At 34.9% G+C, this 16,994-nt stretch overlaps 1 protein-coding gene across 1 annotated transcript in view; it reads left to right on the plus strand.

Annotated features, from left to right (window-relative positions):
* Positions 1-3,324: 3,324 nt before the first annotated feature.
* LOC110457005 overlaps positions 3,325-16,994 on the plus strand; it is a 29,689-nt gene continuing 16,019 nt past the window's right edge. Inside the window, exons 1-10 of the mRNA XM_021508091.1 lie at positions 3,325-3,397; positions 6,594-7,050; positions 7,385-7,549; positions 8,762-8,849; positions 9,488-9,608; positions 11,075-11,324; positions 13,392-13,521; positions 13,979-14,195; positions 14,757-14,921; positions 15,568-15,700. Coding sequence (XP_021363766.1) covers positions 6,608-7,050; positions 7,385-7,549; positions 8,762-8,849; positions 9,488-9,608; positions 11,075-11,324; positions 13,392-13,521; positions 13,979-14,195; positions 14,757-14,921; positions 15,568-15,700 — 1,712 coding nt within the window. The 5' untranslated portion in view covers positions 3,325-3,397; positions 6,594-6,607. The remainder of the gene's footprint in view (positions 3,398-6,593; positions 7,051-7,384; positions 7,550-8,761; positions 8,850-9,487; positions 9,609-11,074; positions 11,325-13,391; positions 13,522-13,978; positions 14,196-14,756; positions 14,922-15,567; positions 15,701-16,994) is intronic.

Genomic DNA, 16,994 nt, shown 5'->3' on the forward strand with positions numbered 1-16,994 from the left:
TTGCTACACTCTTGGGGGAAAAATCAGCTTTTGAGGAGTAAATTATTGTAAACACAATTTTAAATGTTTGTTACATGATTGTGTACAAATGCATGTAATCATATAGTTCACAATAGGACAACTTTCCAATATATAATGTATCCTCTCACGAGCACCTTGGTGTGTACTACTCTGGAGATGGTCGTTGGCTAGATCAAGTAAATTATATCATTGTCAAAGCCTCCTTTAAAATCAATATAATGCGATCTTTGAAATTCCAATTAGATAAACAAACTTTGCAAACTATATATTTCTCTCTTATAAGACCACTTCTCGAATATGGTGATATAGTATGGGGAAATATTACGAAAGAACTGGAAAAAAAACTTGAAAACCTCAATATTGAAGCTGCAATGCTCGGATAGTAACTGGTGCAACAAAACTAACAAGTCTTGACAAATTGTTCAATTAAGCAAGATGGACGAGATTATTTGATCGTAGACAAAATCGAAAATCCTTCAATGTCATAAAATGTTTTACCAATATACGCCTCAATATTTGTATAATCTTGTTCCTCACACAGTTTCGGAGGGACATAGATATGATACAAGGAACTCAGACCATACATGTGTCACTCCAATATTGTGCAAAACTGCTTTTTATAAACAATCGTTTTTACCCTCTACTATAGATCAATGGAATAAACTACCATATGATGTTAGATCAAATCCGTCTGTTTCTGCTATAAAATCATACATTGATAAACAGTTAAGTAGAAGAGTACCAATCCACTATCCTTTTGGAAACCGTAAGGGTCTAATATACAATGCTCGTCTACGAATGGAATGCAGTTCCTTAAACAGTCATTTATTTAGTAAGAATATTGTTCAATCTCTGCTATGTTTATGCGGTCAAGTTGAAAACACTGCTCATTTTCGTTTAGAATGTACCCGATATGACGACATAAGAAGACAGTATTTATATTATTTGCCTTATAATATTACCACAGATATTCTACTGTTTGGGAATTACAAGACAATAAGGTTATCTTCCTATCTGTCCAAGATTATGTATTAAAGACAAACAGGTTTTCCTTATGATTTAATATTTCATAAACATGTATGTGCTTAAAAGCCGAATTGTACGTATGTAAGAACAAGTAATACCCATAACAACCACAACCCTTCACCATTGATTATCTCCTTGTCTTTCTCCTTGTTTAAACTATTGTCACTGATTTGTTTTATTGTATGTACATCCTGGATATATTTTGCAGATTACGATAAGGTGATAGATTTACATAAGTGTCTAAGACACTTGTTTCTACTTCCTATTTTGCGTTTTGTTACAAAATATGTTATATATATATATATATTGCATATATAAAAGAAAGTTTGAACTAAGTATACGCGGAAAGCGTTTGCTTCGTTAGCTCTGTACACACTTCACACTAACCTGAGTTTCCTCTTGCCCTGATACCAGACTTAGCCCGAGTTATTTCTGGCCCTGATACCAGACTTAGCCCGAGTTATCTCTGGCCCTGTCACACCAGATATCTATCTGTCAAAATGTCGAAGTCTGTAATACAGATAGGGATGCCACATAGACCCCTCCCCTCGGAGTATTGAAACCAAGAGTAACCTTGAATCAGCCATGGGGCAATAAACCAAAATGCAGTCACACAGGCAAACTGAAGCCATAAAAAAATGTATATTACATTATCAGCAAACGGGCACCCCATCTGTTATCAACTTATTATAACTTGAGCTATACTTGGTGATTATAATGCTAATTTGTGTATTTATCTAAAGACTCGTCGAGCTATAAGTATTCGCGGAAAGCGTTTGTTAATTCACGTTAGCGCTGTACACACTACACATAACGCGAATAAAACTTCTCTTCGGAGCAGGTATTGATTTGTTACGTCATTGGTTTGTGCGAGAAAATTGCGTCTTTTTCTCAAAAAATGATGACGTTACTCTCACAAATAAGTGACGTAACAATCAATACCTGCTCCCAAGAGAAGATAACTCTGCAATACGCAAAGACGGAATAGGTCCTAATATAGATGTAACAAATTATCGGGACCCTACATATACATACATACATATACCTGTACAGCGCAGTACGTTATATAGAAATATTAAACCGTATATGTTTGTTCTTGGAACGTGTAAACGGAATTACCAGCACGCACGTAGGCAGGAGGAAGATCAAAGCTAGCACGGGATCTGACAAACAATTATCAATATAAATATATTGCAGTACTTAATCGTATTCTGAATACTTGATTGATACCATGCATCAAAAGATTTTATCTTAAGAGTTGAGTAAGAGCGCAGTCGAAGCAAACAACGGACACAAAACACTCGAAAAAGTTTTCCTCTGCGTAATACACACACAGAACATTGCCGCCTTATATCATGTTGTTTGCAAGCGGGAAACGTACAATGCAACGAAAATATATCAGTTGATACCAATTTAAACGGCTAAGAATACGCACCTGGAGTTATAAATACTAGTTTTTTTCCATTGGTCGTAAAAAAACCGATTAAAATGGGACGGCATAAAGTTATTATTAAAGAGTTATTCGATCCATGCAGGATAATTAAGTACCGGACCTATGACCGATAAGGTCTAAAAAGTATATTTGTGTCTTTGAGTAAAAGCAATTGTACTTTGTATGAAATATTATTGTGCATTCATTTAAAATTTATAATTATGTTAACTAAATTTGAGCGACGACGAAATGATTATACTTTATTATTATTGCAGATCAGAATCTATTGACGGGGAAACAAAACGTCGTGTTTCACATTTGAGCTGACTTTTTAACTGTACCATCATTTAATCAATATTTCGGACTAAAACAATAAATACAAATTAAATGGTACACTTGAAGATTTGTTCAGTGCTTATTTATTTGTAAATATTGCAACGAAGTGCCTGTAAAATAAGCAAGAGACACTTCTGACTGACGGAAACGGACGGAAAAGTGCGTACGCCTGACCATCTTACCGTATCTACATGGATAATGTCACGGACTTAGATATCTAATCTAATTCCGTGATATTGTAAAAGGGGAAAACTGGTATATGCTGTGCCTGTTTTCAAATCTGTTTCATTGTAATGTCAATAAACATAGGAACTCTAATGTGATAAAATAACTAAATGTCACAGAGAAAAAGACCTCTTCGAAAAAATAAAATAATAATGAAGAAATAACAGAACCGGTGTGGAACCTGATCGGCTTTACATTGCTTAATTGATATAAGTATAGGTCATGAGTGCAGAACTCAAGGGGAGATAACAGCGCTAAAATATAACTCTTCTGGCTTGGAGATAGGAAAATCTTTAAAGACGCCATCTTGATCGAGAAAAGCCGAGGATGGGCTAAAGTATTTTCCTGGTTTGTTAGGTACCAATGCATTTATAAATATTGATTTCGATGTTGAATAATTGTACTTAAGTGATTTTTCTTCAATTTCTTAATTCATATTTAACATCTCGCGTTGTATTGATGGTTATTCGAGCTGTTAAATATGATGTAATTTGAGCTCTGACATAAATCTTATTATTCATGATGTGCGACAGTGATATTTATGTGCACACGAGATCTGTAAAACAATGAATCTAGTAAGTCCGTAGCTTTTATTTGTCATATTTTTACTTTATTTTTATTATATAATATTTTTTATCGATTACTCTAAGCGCACGTTATCCACCTTAAACAATTCTTTATGGCAGATTATGAACTAGGATAGACAAAAGGCAGATTCAGACGATGCCGGCCTTTCCTGTGGTAACAGAGAGTTAGAAACTGTGTTGTTGTGGTATTTGAAACCAATCACATTTAAAAAGGGGAGGGAGTAGTGTGGCAGATTTTAACTCTACATTGAAATTGAGTCATTGCATAGAATCACATTCACCCATAGTCCGAATTATTCTGACGTTTTATCGACTTTTTCATATCGGTCTGTCGTCGATTAACGATCAGATCAGTGGTAGAGCATCTGACTAAGAAGTCTGGGATTGCGGGTTCTATACCTGGTTGAAGCATGCATACAACTCTCTTGCTTGCTATTTTTTTGTTACCTGGGACCCGGGTGCCAACTGTTAAAGTTAACAGAAGTTCTACAGCAAACATACAACTTCTAAGCAGAGCATGCATACATTGAAAGAGATTTTCCCTCTTAACCCTGATATTTACCATTTGATCCCAATGAAAGCAAAAGACCCAATCTGGTTCACTAACCTGTATATTCTGAACACATTTGTCCCTCTTAGGAGCGAGGCAATAGTCCCTTTTAAAAGACAACTTCATGCATGCCAGAACTCTTGGAGCACTGCCAACCACATACTCATTTACAGCTGAGTAGACTGGAACAAGCAGAGTAAAGTATCTTGCTCAAAGATACAACACAGTGCCGTGGCTCGAACCGGCAACCCTTGGTCACGAGCCAGGCATCCTATCACTCAATATTTTGAGTGCATGTATAAGATAATATAACAAATAGCGTTGAAAACACGAGTGTAAAATTAAATAACGAAAATTTTCCAGACTGGAGGCTAGCGCTATGCAGCCAAATCATGATGATTTTGAGAATCTTCAATGTTTTGCAGCATTATTAATAAGGAGTAGGTATTGAGTTATCTTTGTTTATGTATTTAGTGAGTCGAGTTATCATGTTTTTATCAAAATAAAGGGCCATTGGTGGCTGTATTTCATGACACAAAAAACATGGTTACCCAGTTTCGGTTCAGTTAAGCACACACTTGCATTATTTCTAACCATTGCAGCCCTAGTTTTTTGGTATACATTGAATATGATTATAATATATTTTGTAGCACAAAGTTTATAAAACGAATCACATAGTTTATTGAGATTCAAGTTAGAAGACATTAACTTTGAACTGTGGATTTTGATGAATTTGTAAGGATAAAAGTTGTCTGTTCATTTACATTTCAACTTCTGGGCATTGTAATAGAATCTGGAAACATGCATTTAACAAGAGGACAAAAAATCAGCTGTGAAAGAAAAGCAAACTGTGTTCTGCATTTGAACTTTTAAATTCAATATTCAGCATTCAGATCAAAGACTTTTCCCATATTCTTTTACATGCCTCTTACCGACCATTCTCTTTACTTTTGTAGTGATCTTATTTTTGTTAAGTTACACGTAGCCGGACTTCATATATAAACATGACAGAAAACATTTACTATGCTTATTCTATTGACAATGTAAGATATTAACTTCACAATGAAATTTTGATGCTGAAGCGGACACTGTCGCGCAGTGGCTTAGAGTGTCAGGCATTCTGTAGTATCACAGAATTGAATGGCAACAATAAGAACGGAACAAACTAAATATATCATATGAAAATGGTTCACCGCTTGGTCATTCAAAAACATGAGGTTTTGAGGACTTTCCGTAAATTCATGTCCCACGCCATGAGACTTAATATGAGGTGAAAATCAGTGAGATTTTGCCTCAAGCCGTGATATCTGGCATGTATGCAACCAGTGGTTCTTATAGAAATTTTTCAGGCAAGGTCTGAACATCTTTCAGAAGAGATCCTTATTATTCAGAGTTATAGTGGCCGTGGGTCCTCAAAAAGTTGTCCGTCCAGCTGGAAAAGCAGGAGTTCAGGACTCAAGTTCATTGTGTCTGAGTCCAAACATCACTGAAAATATTAACATTTCATAGCATGTTATGCAAATAACACTTAACAATAATACAGGGTAGTATTTTAATTAATAAAATTACATTTCACCTCACCACATGCATTGAACTGAAGAAATATAGTAAAAGTTTCACATGCTTTCCCTTTGTACATAAGGACAAAATCCCTCGGAGGATGGGTCAACAGGTTGACATGTATAAATATGTTGCAAATTGGAGCCTAAAATATTGAAAATAAATACTAGTCCATAGCATTTTAACTGAAGTTTTACTTATACTTTTATAGACTAAAAGTTAGTGTTTAATCCAAGTTTGCCAATAGGGATCATCCCCTATAATACTAGTCCTGTTCGAGGTAATTGGAGGCAGGGTAAGATATTAGGATGACTTCTCCTTCTCAATGTAAAGGAGGGAGAGAGGTTATCCCAATAACTTACCCTCAAATTGTTCATAGCTGGCTACCCTTAAATACAGGTGATGAAAGGAAACTGATCAGCCATGATGCACTGGAAGTCCACATCCTCTCAAGTTAGCAGAGAAAAAAAGAATTTTCTCAACTCGGATGCATTTGATTTTTTAAAGCAGATTGGTATACATCTGAGCCATAAATAACCTAAAAATGTATCATTAAGAAATGTATGTTATAAGAAATATTTGGAAACAAAAACAAACCAGACTGGCTAAAAATAAAGATTGCCCCACATGTCTCTGTCACCTGGCAAGTAAAAATGTTACATTACCAATTATGTAGATTCAATAAACTTATTTAAATTATCATTTAAGTGATTAAAAAAAGTTGTCCAACAATATCAATTAAATTCACACAGCCTAAATTGATACCGTTGGACAAGTCATCTATGTACCCTGGCCTGACTGTGATCTTTATCAAATTAGGATATATCCTAACTTATCATTATGTTTATAATTTCAGACAAAATCAAAGCAATGAATCAGTATCCAGGCGGTTTTGTGCCAATGATGATGCCATCAGTACAATCGGTGCAACAGCCTTACATGGTGGTACGTCTGCCACATGGTATGCCACATCCAGCGGTGGCACGAGGAGGGACTGCCCAGCCTGGTGCAACCTTTCTTCCCGGGATGCAGATGCCACTTACTGCAACAGGAGCCACATCTGCAGCTAGGTTTGGTACACAGGGAGGTCTTTTAGCTTCCCCAGCTGCTTCTTCATTTCAAGGTGCTATCCAAGGGATGCAGGGTGTAGCAGGCTTGCAGGGCATGCCTGGGATACAGGCATTATCTGGTGTACAGGGTGTAGCGGGTGTTCAGGGAGCTCCTACACCTCCAATGCTACCAGTGACCTCAACTGCATTAGATATGCAGGCATTTAATCAGAAAGCCATGTACGGTGCACCGTTAGGTCTCAGGTAGGCCAACATTTGGAAAGTTTAAGCAATCTCTTATTGTCTTGAAATAAATAAAGGAAAAAGCTTGAGGCATATAAAACAATAGTCATAAGCTCATTGGTTTAATCATAATGCGTGATAAATATAATACATTTATTTTTTATTTTGTTGTTGTTAATAACTATGAGAATGACCTTTAAAACTACATTTTATAATCAACATTTTGAACAGAATTTCACACAATTGGAGACACTGGTGTAATACAAACAGAATAGCAATATCACATATAAGATTTTTCATGAAGCGCATCAATGTAAAATGGTAATATAATTAGTTGATTTGTTGGCCTTTTCAGTGAACAAATTCTTTTAGCTCAACAACAACAACAACAACAGCAAGCTCAGCAGCTACATTATATTGGTCAGCAAGATGTTAAAGAGGTCGGAGCTTATGATGTAAACGTCAAAATGGAGCTGGACGATTATAATTCAGATCTCAACCTTGTTATAGATGAAGATGGGTAATTACTTGAACAACATATTATCCATTATTCTGTAGTGAAGCATGCCATGAGTTAGAGAGGGAATTTTAAAAATCTGAACATATTATTTATTGCAGATAAAATTATGAATGTTGTGTAGTCTTTGATAAAGTTGTGCAATGTTGTTCAATTAATACTGTACAAGCATTGATGAAGCAGAAAAACAGTTTTTTTCAAACCCCTACGTGACGCAAAGTGCCTCATGGGTTTGATCTGTAAACACTTTGTCCATTTCCGGTACTCCCCCATGCATGAAAGCCTTCTGGGAAATTTAGGCCACATATATATACTATCAACAAAAATACGATAGTAAACCCCTGCGGTATCCGTGTTTATAACATTATACTAGTTATATATCATGAATTCTCCATTTGATAAAAAGGAGTGCAGTGAAGATACACAAAATATTCTATCTTCACATGTGAAAATATCAACCTTAATATTGTCCAATCAAAATGGTACATTCTATACACTGCGTAGATATTCAGTTTCAAGTTTAGATGAAGCAACGGCAGAATAAGTGGTTGTATTGTTCCACTTTTGCAACATACATTATGGTATTTACATAAATACATAATTTTTATCATTTCTGTTTGGAAATCTTTTCATTTTAAAACAGCTAATGACAGAATTCCAGTGAGAAACCCATTCAAAATTGCACCCTGTATTGTTGTCAAGCGTGGCATCATTAGAACGATGCATTAAAAATTACGCTACAAATTCCCACGCTTTTCTGGTGTAGGAATATTTGTGTCGCACGATTTGAACTTATTTAATAGAATCAAATTAAATGGTTTCCCATTATACAAGATATGTATATTTCCCTCGTATGAAACGAATATGTGATAACACAAAAAAACCCAGTGGTGGGCAAAATGTGTCTTTGTAGCAGACTAGATAGGCTATAACTTCTTTGACAAGTATCCCCAGCCAGATATAAACATTTTATATATTATTCAACTAAAGAGGGGCCACGATTGACATTTAACCCAGAACACAGTTACTGTTTTATCCAAATTAAAGTGTAATATAATCAAATTAAATATTTGTAAAAATCGTGATATGTCTAAAAGATACTTTACTGATATGCAAAAAGGGCTTCGGAAAGAGCACTAAAACTCACTAAAGTCTGGTTAAAATTGAACGTAAAAAACTGATGTGTTGATGTTGAAAGTACTTTTTTTTTTACAGATTTGGTGCTCAACCGATGGTTAACCCATCGGGTTTTAATTTCTGCTGGGCTGGAGCTAGGGCAACATACGGGGTTACACGAGGAAAGGTAGGATTACACATTGGTCACCAGGCTTCATTTCTCCTCACAATCAAGATGCTAACCCAAATTTGAAGAATTTAAAATCAGTTGAGATATAATGTTAAGGATCTGAACATAAAACAGAGACACTGAATGTACTTTTAAAGAAAACATTTTTAAAAACCATAGCAAATTTTATTGGTATATTTACTAGGGTTGTCACACCAGACAAATTTTAGTAACCAGTTAGAACCAGATAGAAATCTCCCGTCCGAGTATTTGATTAATGGCTCAGTTTGGTATTCAAACAATATTGTCTGATTATTGTTTTTACTATCAAAACTTCTAATTTGGGTCTCATCAATAGATATAATTTGTAGGTCTAAGCCAGTAAACATGATACTCCACATGGGGTGAATGAATGTCTAACTATTCCAGTAATTGATTTTGGTGACCAATTCAAGACCGCCCGACTAAGTAACAGGTTAACCCGCTAACGGTTGACGAGTAATATTTACAAATGTGTAGACTTTGACTTATTTACCTGGTATGTCCCTTTAATTTGAATGCACTACCCATACCAATCAGATGAACAGTTATATATGTTTAAAAATGTGTTATTTTGTCTGTTTCTTGACAGTTTTGATAAAAAATATCTGTTGTAGGTATACTATGAAGTACAGATTACAGAAAACCTTCCAACAGACTTTGGAGATGACCACCAAGAAACAAACCCTCATGTACTTCGTATTGGATGGTCTATAGACCGATCATCTTTTCAACTAGGTAAAAATCAAGTGGAGTATTTGGAAATGATTACCTCAGATATTAAGAGGAATATTAATTTTAATTTGAAAAATGTTTGTGTCTTAGAAGCCTTGATTCTTTGTTCACACTATGGTAACATTTTCAAAACTTAAATACAAAAGGCATTATCAGGAAACACCACAATTTTAAAATCATGGATGGGGAGTTATATATGTTTTTGTCCAAGTTTAAAAACAAATATTGCATTTCTTTTCTTTATTTGTATTGACTAAATTCAGTTTATTGCTCAATTTCCAATAGATTTATTATTTAAATATATAAAAAAAAATCTATTTGGAAGAATTTTATGTGAAGTTTCGTTCTTTGGTTGTTGATTTTTGTTTCAGAGTGCACCAAATGTTCTCATAAGGAAAATTTGATTATTAGCATAGAAATGGAACTTATATGTCAAGATGTAACGTTTTTATACTTGATCATTAGGGGAAATAATGCATATAGAATAATAGTTTACAACGTTTAATAAAAGAAAATCATTATCTCAAATTGAAGCAATCTGGAAGATTAAATCCTGCAATAGAAAATGATAACAGTTAACATTAATTAATAGCACACTAAAAGTAATTGAAATATGCTATTTTATCCATTTACATGCATAATATAATAAATATAAAAATCAAAAAAATCACAAACAGTTCTTTCTACACTGTGACAGTTGATCAAGTACATTTTGTGAAGGTTTATTAGGAAAAAGACACCACTCTAATGCTACTTTCTATTAATAGTGCAGAGTTAAAGGAACAACACAAAATTTTGACCTTTTGATTGTGAGTCTTAGCTGCTATGTTTCCATTGGTTGTAGTAGGTACAGGTAGTTTTTCTGGTTATCTGAAGAACGTGAAAGCCATCTTATCTGCACCTCTCTTCCTGGTGGTATTGACAGGACTATTCAAAATTGTTTAAATTGTTCAAAAATAGTATCCAGGTTTTGGTGTATCTTATATAATTCATATGAAACAAAACAGTGTGTCTTATGAGGCCGTCAGTAGTTTCCTTTGATGTAGCCAATTATTGGGTGTTTGTTATCTCTGATGTGCCGACACACAATCCATAGCAAGCATTTTCCAACACATCTTTATTATGAATTAGGAATAGTTACCTTTACCAATTCCATCAAATCAACTGAATCAACACAAAGCATATACCATGCTAAATAAGGTCTGTACTTTGTGTTTTTCAGTAGTTTGGTAATTGGCCAGTTTAATCATTGTGGGTCAATAAGAATTCAATGCAAAAGGTATTTGCATGCATGGCACAAATGGGTTGTCTATCTTTGTATTTGGACAATCATACTAAACACAAAATGGTAATCACTGTTTTGGATTATGTTTTTTTGTTCTCTTTATTTATATTTAAAAGAAAATATTCAGAATGCCAACTAGTCATTAAGACCAAGAAAAATTATATACATTTTTGCTTTGTTTCAGGAGAAGAGCCCTTTTCTTACGGATATGGAGGAACTGGGAAATTTTCAGTGAACTGTAAATTTCAAAGTTATGGAGAGCAGTTTGGCCAGGGAGATATCATAGGCACACTGTTAGATCTTGACTCTCGCCCTCCGACAATATCCTACACAAAGAACGGACAGTGGCTTGGTATCGCAGCATCACTCCACAATTTCAAAGCTGGAGAGAAAGAGTTTGCCTTATTTCCTCACATTCTTTCTAAAAATTGCAGGTGATTATTTTAAATGAAATAAAACATGTAAACCAAGAGGTGAAAATTATCAATATATAACCTTTAATATTTTTACTGATATTGATATTTGGCATAGATGTTCGTTAGGGGTCTAATATTGAAACAGTGCAGTCAGAACTGAAACTAAGTTATATTTTTTTCAAATTTCAACCTGTTTGCTACTTTTTGCCAATATCTAAAAGGTAAAAGGATGTGTTTAAATGGAATAGTCCTGAGTAATTGATGGTCAAAATTTAATGTATCTATAATAGTACATGGTTCCCACAGGTCTTGAAATATCCTTGAATTTGATGTCTGTCTTGAAAAACCCTTGAAAATGACTGTAAGCCTTGAAAAACCCTTGAAAATCAATGGGAGTCCTTGAAAAACCCTTGAAAATCAGTGAAGTTAGTTAGGTATCCGTTTCTGTCATGTTAATTCAGTATTTAGTAAACATTCGTCGCAAACAATAATTAATTTTAACACAGATTGATCGTCAAATTGCAGATTGTAATTTGTAATAATTCCGGAAAATATATACCGATGAAGTTTCCGGTTTTACTTTTTCAATTTGTATCATTACTGCGTTTGAATTGAGTAAGTTTCGTAGTCAAAGCGCCAAAGTGACATACGGTCATGTGCATTAAAAGAATTGTGAACAGGAGGGGAACACAAACAGAACAACTGTGATGGGGAAGGTGTTTTTAACCGCAAATGGCTCGACAATCCCAGATTGTTTTGGGTGAGGGAGTTCAAGGGTGATGGGACTTTTGCTTTGAGCTCGCTGTGTAACAAAATTATTGATCTGGGCAAGATGGGGGAATATGCCCTTACAGCACATATGAAAAGTCAAAAACACATGAAAATTTTGGGGACCGCTTCGAATTCAACTCGGCCTTTGACAGACTTTTATACCAAACCCTCTACTTCAATGGCAAGTACATCGATATTTACCTCGACTGTTCCTTATTTAAGTTTGTTTACTTTAAGGCTGACTCATGCAGACTTTTAGTGAGGTAACTGAAAACTGATTTGTCAACATTTATTGCGTCATATTCTTTCAGAGTAAACCCTGGTTGGAACTAAATACACGTTACACTTGATCACGTGGTTTACTTCAGGATGATTCTTCAAATAGTTTGATGATCAGCTATATATGTGCATATTAACTAAGGTTGCTGAAATCAGATAGACTAACCTTTTTGAGCAAAATTCAGTTTGCACACTTGCAATCTTATCTTTTTCCATATAGAATTCCACCTAAAAACAGAATGTAACTCTTAGAACTTGCTTTGTTAGGTCACCTGAGACAAAGTCTCAAGTGACCTATTGCGATCGCCTTTTGTCCGTCGTCGTCCGTCGTGCGTCCGTAAACAATTTACATTTTCGACTTCTTCTCCAAAACCCCTGAACCAATTTCAATGAAATTTTGCAGGGACCTTCCATGGACAAAGGTCAACAAAAATAGTTGCCGGTTTAGTCCTAAGCCCCCAGGGGCCTGAGGGGCAGGGCCAAAAAGGGTTGAATTGACTAAAATTTCAAAAATCTTCTTCTCAAGACCCAGATATGGTAGAATCAAATACTCTTCATAGATGGAAGGGTCTTAAGGTTGATGACCCTAGGGTCTCACGTTTACCCCCTGGGGAAGGAGGGGGAGGGGGGACAAAATTTATTATGGTTTATAATGGCAAATGATACTTTGAATATTACATGTTAATAACTTGATTGGAATTATAACCTTGAATTGACAGTTTGATACTTTGAAAATTTTGAGCCAGCCCTACCCCCAAGGGCTGTAGGGTGGGGCTCAAAGGAGTCAGTGTGCTAAAATTTCTTCATTTTCCTTGTTAAGAATCAGAGGTGCTAGTTTCAAATCCTTTTTAGTCTGAAATCTGTATGCTAGATATTGAGTGAGGTGGTTTTATTGTTTTTTGTCACTTTGAATAATATTTCTGTTCATGTTAAAAACAAAATCAACTCTCTGTATAAATATATCAGGTGACCGTTAAGGCCCATGGGCCTCTTGTTTTTTTTTATTGAACTCCTTCTTTGAATTAATGATTTTAGGTTCCGAGTAAATTTTGGTCAGGAAGGTCCGTGGTATCCTCCTCCCCCAGGATATAACTACATCAGTCACTTCCTCGCCATAGATAGGGTCAAAGGCCTCGAACCACCTGCAAAAAAATCAGACTGTGAGGTAAATATATATGCAAACAGTAAGAATTGTCTTTTATTTGTCAACATAATACTGGTTTGTACAAAAATTGCCAGTAGGATACTAGCTGTCTTTCAGTAAACTCTGACGATATTTCAGTCTTTAAGGCTGATAAAAATAACTGAAACTCCAGCTAAAAATATACAATAGGGATAGATAAAAGATTTACTTGCTTTTTAAATTATTGTATGTACAAGTAATCCGGCATTTTTATGCTGGAAATAGATTGTGCCAACTGATCAAGGATGTATAAAGAACTAGCATTCTTTTCAAAAGCTAGACTGTATCAGCAAGAAAATTCTTTTGTGCTGTGTTGAGCAAAATAGTCGCACACTGTGTATGTTTCTTTAATGTATTTCTTATATGTTAGCTTTAGTTTAAGCAGGTGAAATTAACAGGAAATATCTTCAAGTAATAATAAAGTGAGTTTTTATTGTAGATGATGATGATCATCGGTCTACCTGGTGCTGGTAAAACTACCTGGGGAGTAAACATGGCAAAAACTCAAATAGAAAAGCGCTACAACATCATCGGCACAGACACACTTATTGATAAAATGAAAGTGATGGGTCTCCCAAGGAAGAATAATTATCATGGTCGTTGGGATGTCCTCATTGACAAGGCAACAAAAGCTCTCAACAAACTATTTGAAACAGGTACCGACCGATATCTTCATTGGCAGGCTGAATCGTATTGTACTAAGAATCATATCTAATAATTTGAAAAGGAAGGAAAATAATTTGTTAACTGAGCTGTAATGTAATTTTTAATGTACTGAAAGTGTTTGAATTATACTAAGTAAGTAAGGCACTGTATTCAGAACATTTTTGTTTTCTGCATGATAACTCTTTTCTGACTTTTGAAATCATGTAAATATTTTAAAAGAGTGAGTCTGATTTTTAATTTGAGCAAAATACATGCATGTTGAGTTCAAATAGTATACTCAAATTACACATTCATTGTAATGTTTTTAGACATCACTGGATTCAGGTACCGACAAAGATTCTGACAAAAACTTGATCAATATTTACTTATTACAAAGGTGAAGGTTGTTTTGAATTTGAGCTAAAGTGGATTAAAAGAGTGCAATGCAATTTCGTTGGCTAATGGAAGTTATTCCATAGAATGGGAGGAAGTTCTTGCTTTTGACCATTGTTATAGGGAAGCAGGAACTATTAGTTAGCCTGGCACTTACATTCCTGGTTAATTTTGCATAGGATGTAAAAAGAACAGAAACTACATTTTGGACCAGACCAATGTTTACCCATCAGCCAGAAGGAGGAAGTTAAAGAATTTCAATGGATTCTACAGGATTGCCGCAGTCATACAACCAGATGATCAAGAGTTGCAACGCAGATCTGAAAAGCGGACTGTCGAAGATGGTAAAAAGCAATTACAAAATACTGCAAGATGTTATCTCTATAGCTTGCTTGGATAAATGACTGTCGGATCATTTAAATTCAATTAATTTGTATGTTCAGAGACACATATGTTAAATGCATTAAAATTTCAAAAGCTTTTTCTACAGAAATATGCCTAACATCATCATATTTGCTCTGTCGATTGTTCTGACAGTCAGAAGACTTTTTAGTTTGTCCAAAATGATATTTCAAGATCTCATTAGTCAAACATTAAAGAAAAGGGATAAAGACCAGAAAATTAGTTGTAGATGCTAGGGTAGAGGCTATTAAGCAAAAGGCAAATTAAAGTTGCTTGGATGAAATGTGTGAAAAAAAGACTGCTGTAGAATCATGATGCCTAGAATCGTATTTTTCATGTAACTTGCTAAGGGGTTGCCGAATTTCAATGATTACATTTCTTTAAAGTTGATAATTTAAACTGGTTCAGTACACTTTTAATTCATTTATCTCAAGTTTTGTTCATGGTTTGATCTATTTTGAGATTTACTGACTCAAGTGTGAAACAAACTTGATTTAGTTCCAAATTTATTACTCCGAATGAGAAATGGAAAGTGGTTCATAATTTTCAATATGTTGAAGTCCTTTCAAACAATTCTTACTTTGACAGGTAAATTTGTACCAGAGTCAGCTGTTCTAGAGATGAAAGGGAATTTCAAACTACCTGCAGAGAATGATGACTTATTCGATAGAATAGATTTTATAGAACTACCACGAGACAAGTGCCAGGGGTTAGTGGAAGGGTAAGTATTAAATGAACAACATGGAAATATTCTCAAAATTTATAACAGTACACATTGTTTGAAAAATTAAATGACTACTTATATATCAAGTTTTGTAGGGTTACATTTATTGCAAGTTAATAAAATCCTTTAGGTGATGCAAACAGAAAAGAGTCAGTTTCTGAAAGATGGGTTTAATCAGTTGCTTTTTCCAGGTCAACTTGATTCAAAGTAGTCAGGTGGTGCAGTGGATATCACACTTGTCTTTCACCAAGGCGGCCGGGGTTTGATTCCCTGATCGTACGTGAAAAGGTATGGGTTCACCTGCCCGACCAGATATTGAAAAATTGCAGTAACAAATAATAGATGTACTGCTAGTAAATTTGTAAGTATTTCGAGGATAATGGGAACAGGCAAATGTGACTGAATCTGTTTATAATTAGCTAGTTATTCATAGCTCTACCGTGGTAAACATGGTGTCAATCTGTTAACACAGTTAATAGAATAGTCTTCTTCTTCAACTGTCAAATAGCTTATACCAGTAACAGGTATGGAGTCTTCTTCAACTGTCAAATAGCTTATACCAGTAACAGGTATGAAGTCTTCTTCAACTGTCAAATAGCTTATACCAGTAACAGGTATGAAGTCTTCTTCAACTGTCAAATAGCTTATACCAGTAACAGGTATGAAGTCTTCTTCAACTGTCAAATAGCTTATACCAGTAACAGGTATGAAGTCTTCTTCAACTGTCAAATAGCTTATACCAGTAACAGGTATGAAGTCTTCTTCAACTGTCAAATAGCTTATACCAGTAACAGGTATGAAGTCTTCTTCAACTGTCAAATAGCTTATACCAGTAACAGGTATGAAGTCTTCTTCAACTGTCAAATAGCTTATACCAGTAACAGGTATGAAGTCTTCTTCAACTGTCAAATAGCTTATACCAGTAACAGGTATGAAGTCTTCTTCAACTGTCAAATAGCTTATACCAGTAACAGGTATGAAGTCTTCTTCAACTGTCAAATAGCTTATACCAGTAACAGGTATGAAGTCTTCTTCAACTGTCAAATAGCTTATACCAGTAACAGGTATGAAGTCTTCTTCAACTGTCAAATAGCTTATACCAGTAACAGGTATGAAGTCTTCTTCAACTGTCAAATAGCTTATACCAGTAACAGGTATGAAGTCTTCTTCAACTGTCAAATAGCTTATACCAGTAACAGGTATGAAGTCTTCTTCAACTGTCAAATAGCTTATACCAGTAACAGGTATGAAGTCTTCTTCAACTGTCAAATAGCTTATACCAGTAACAGGT

This window comes from Mizuhopecten yessoensis, unplaced genomic scaffold (genome assembly GCF_002113885.1).
Source record: "Mizuhopecten yessoensis strain PY_sf001 unplaced genomic scaffold, ASM211388v2 scaffold8991, whole genome shotgun sequence".
NCBI lineage: Eukaryota > Metazoa > Mollusca > Bivalvia > Pectinida > Pectinidae > Mizuhopecten > Mizuhopecten yessoensis.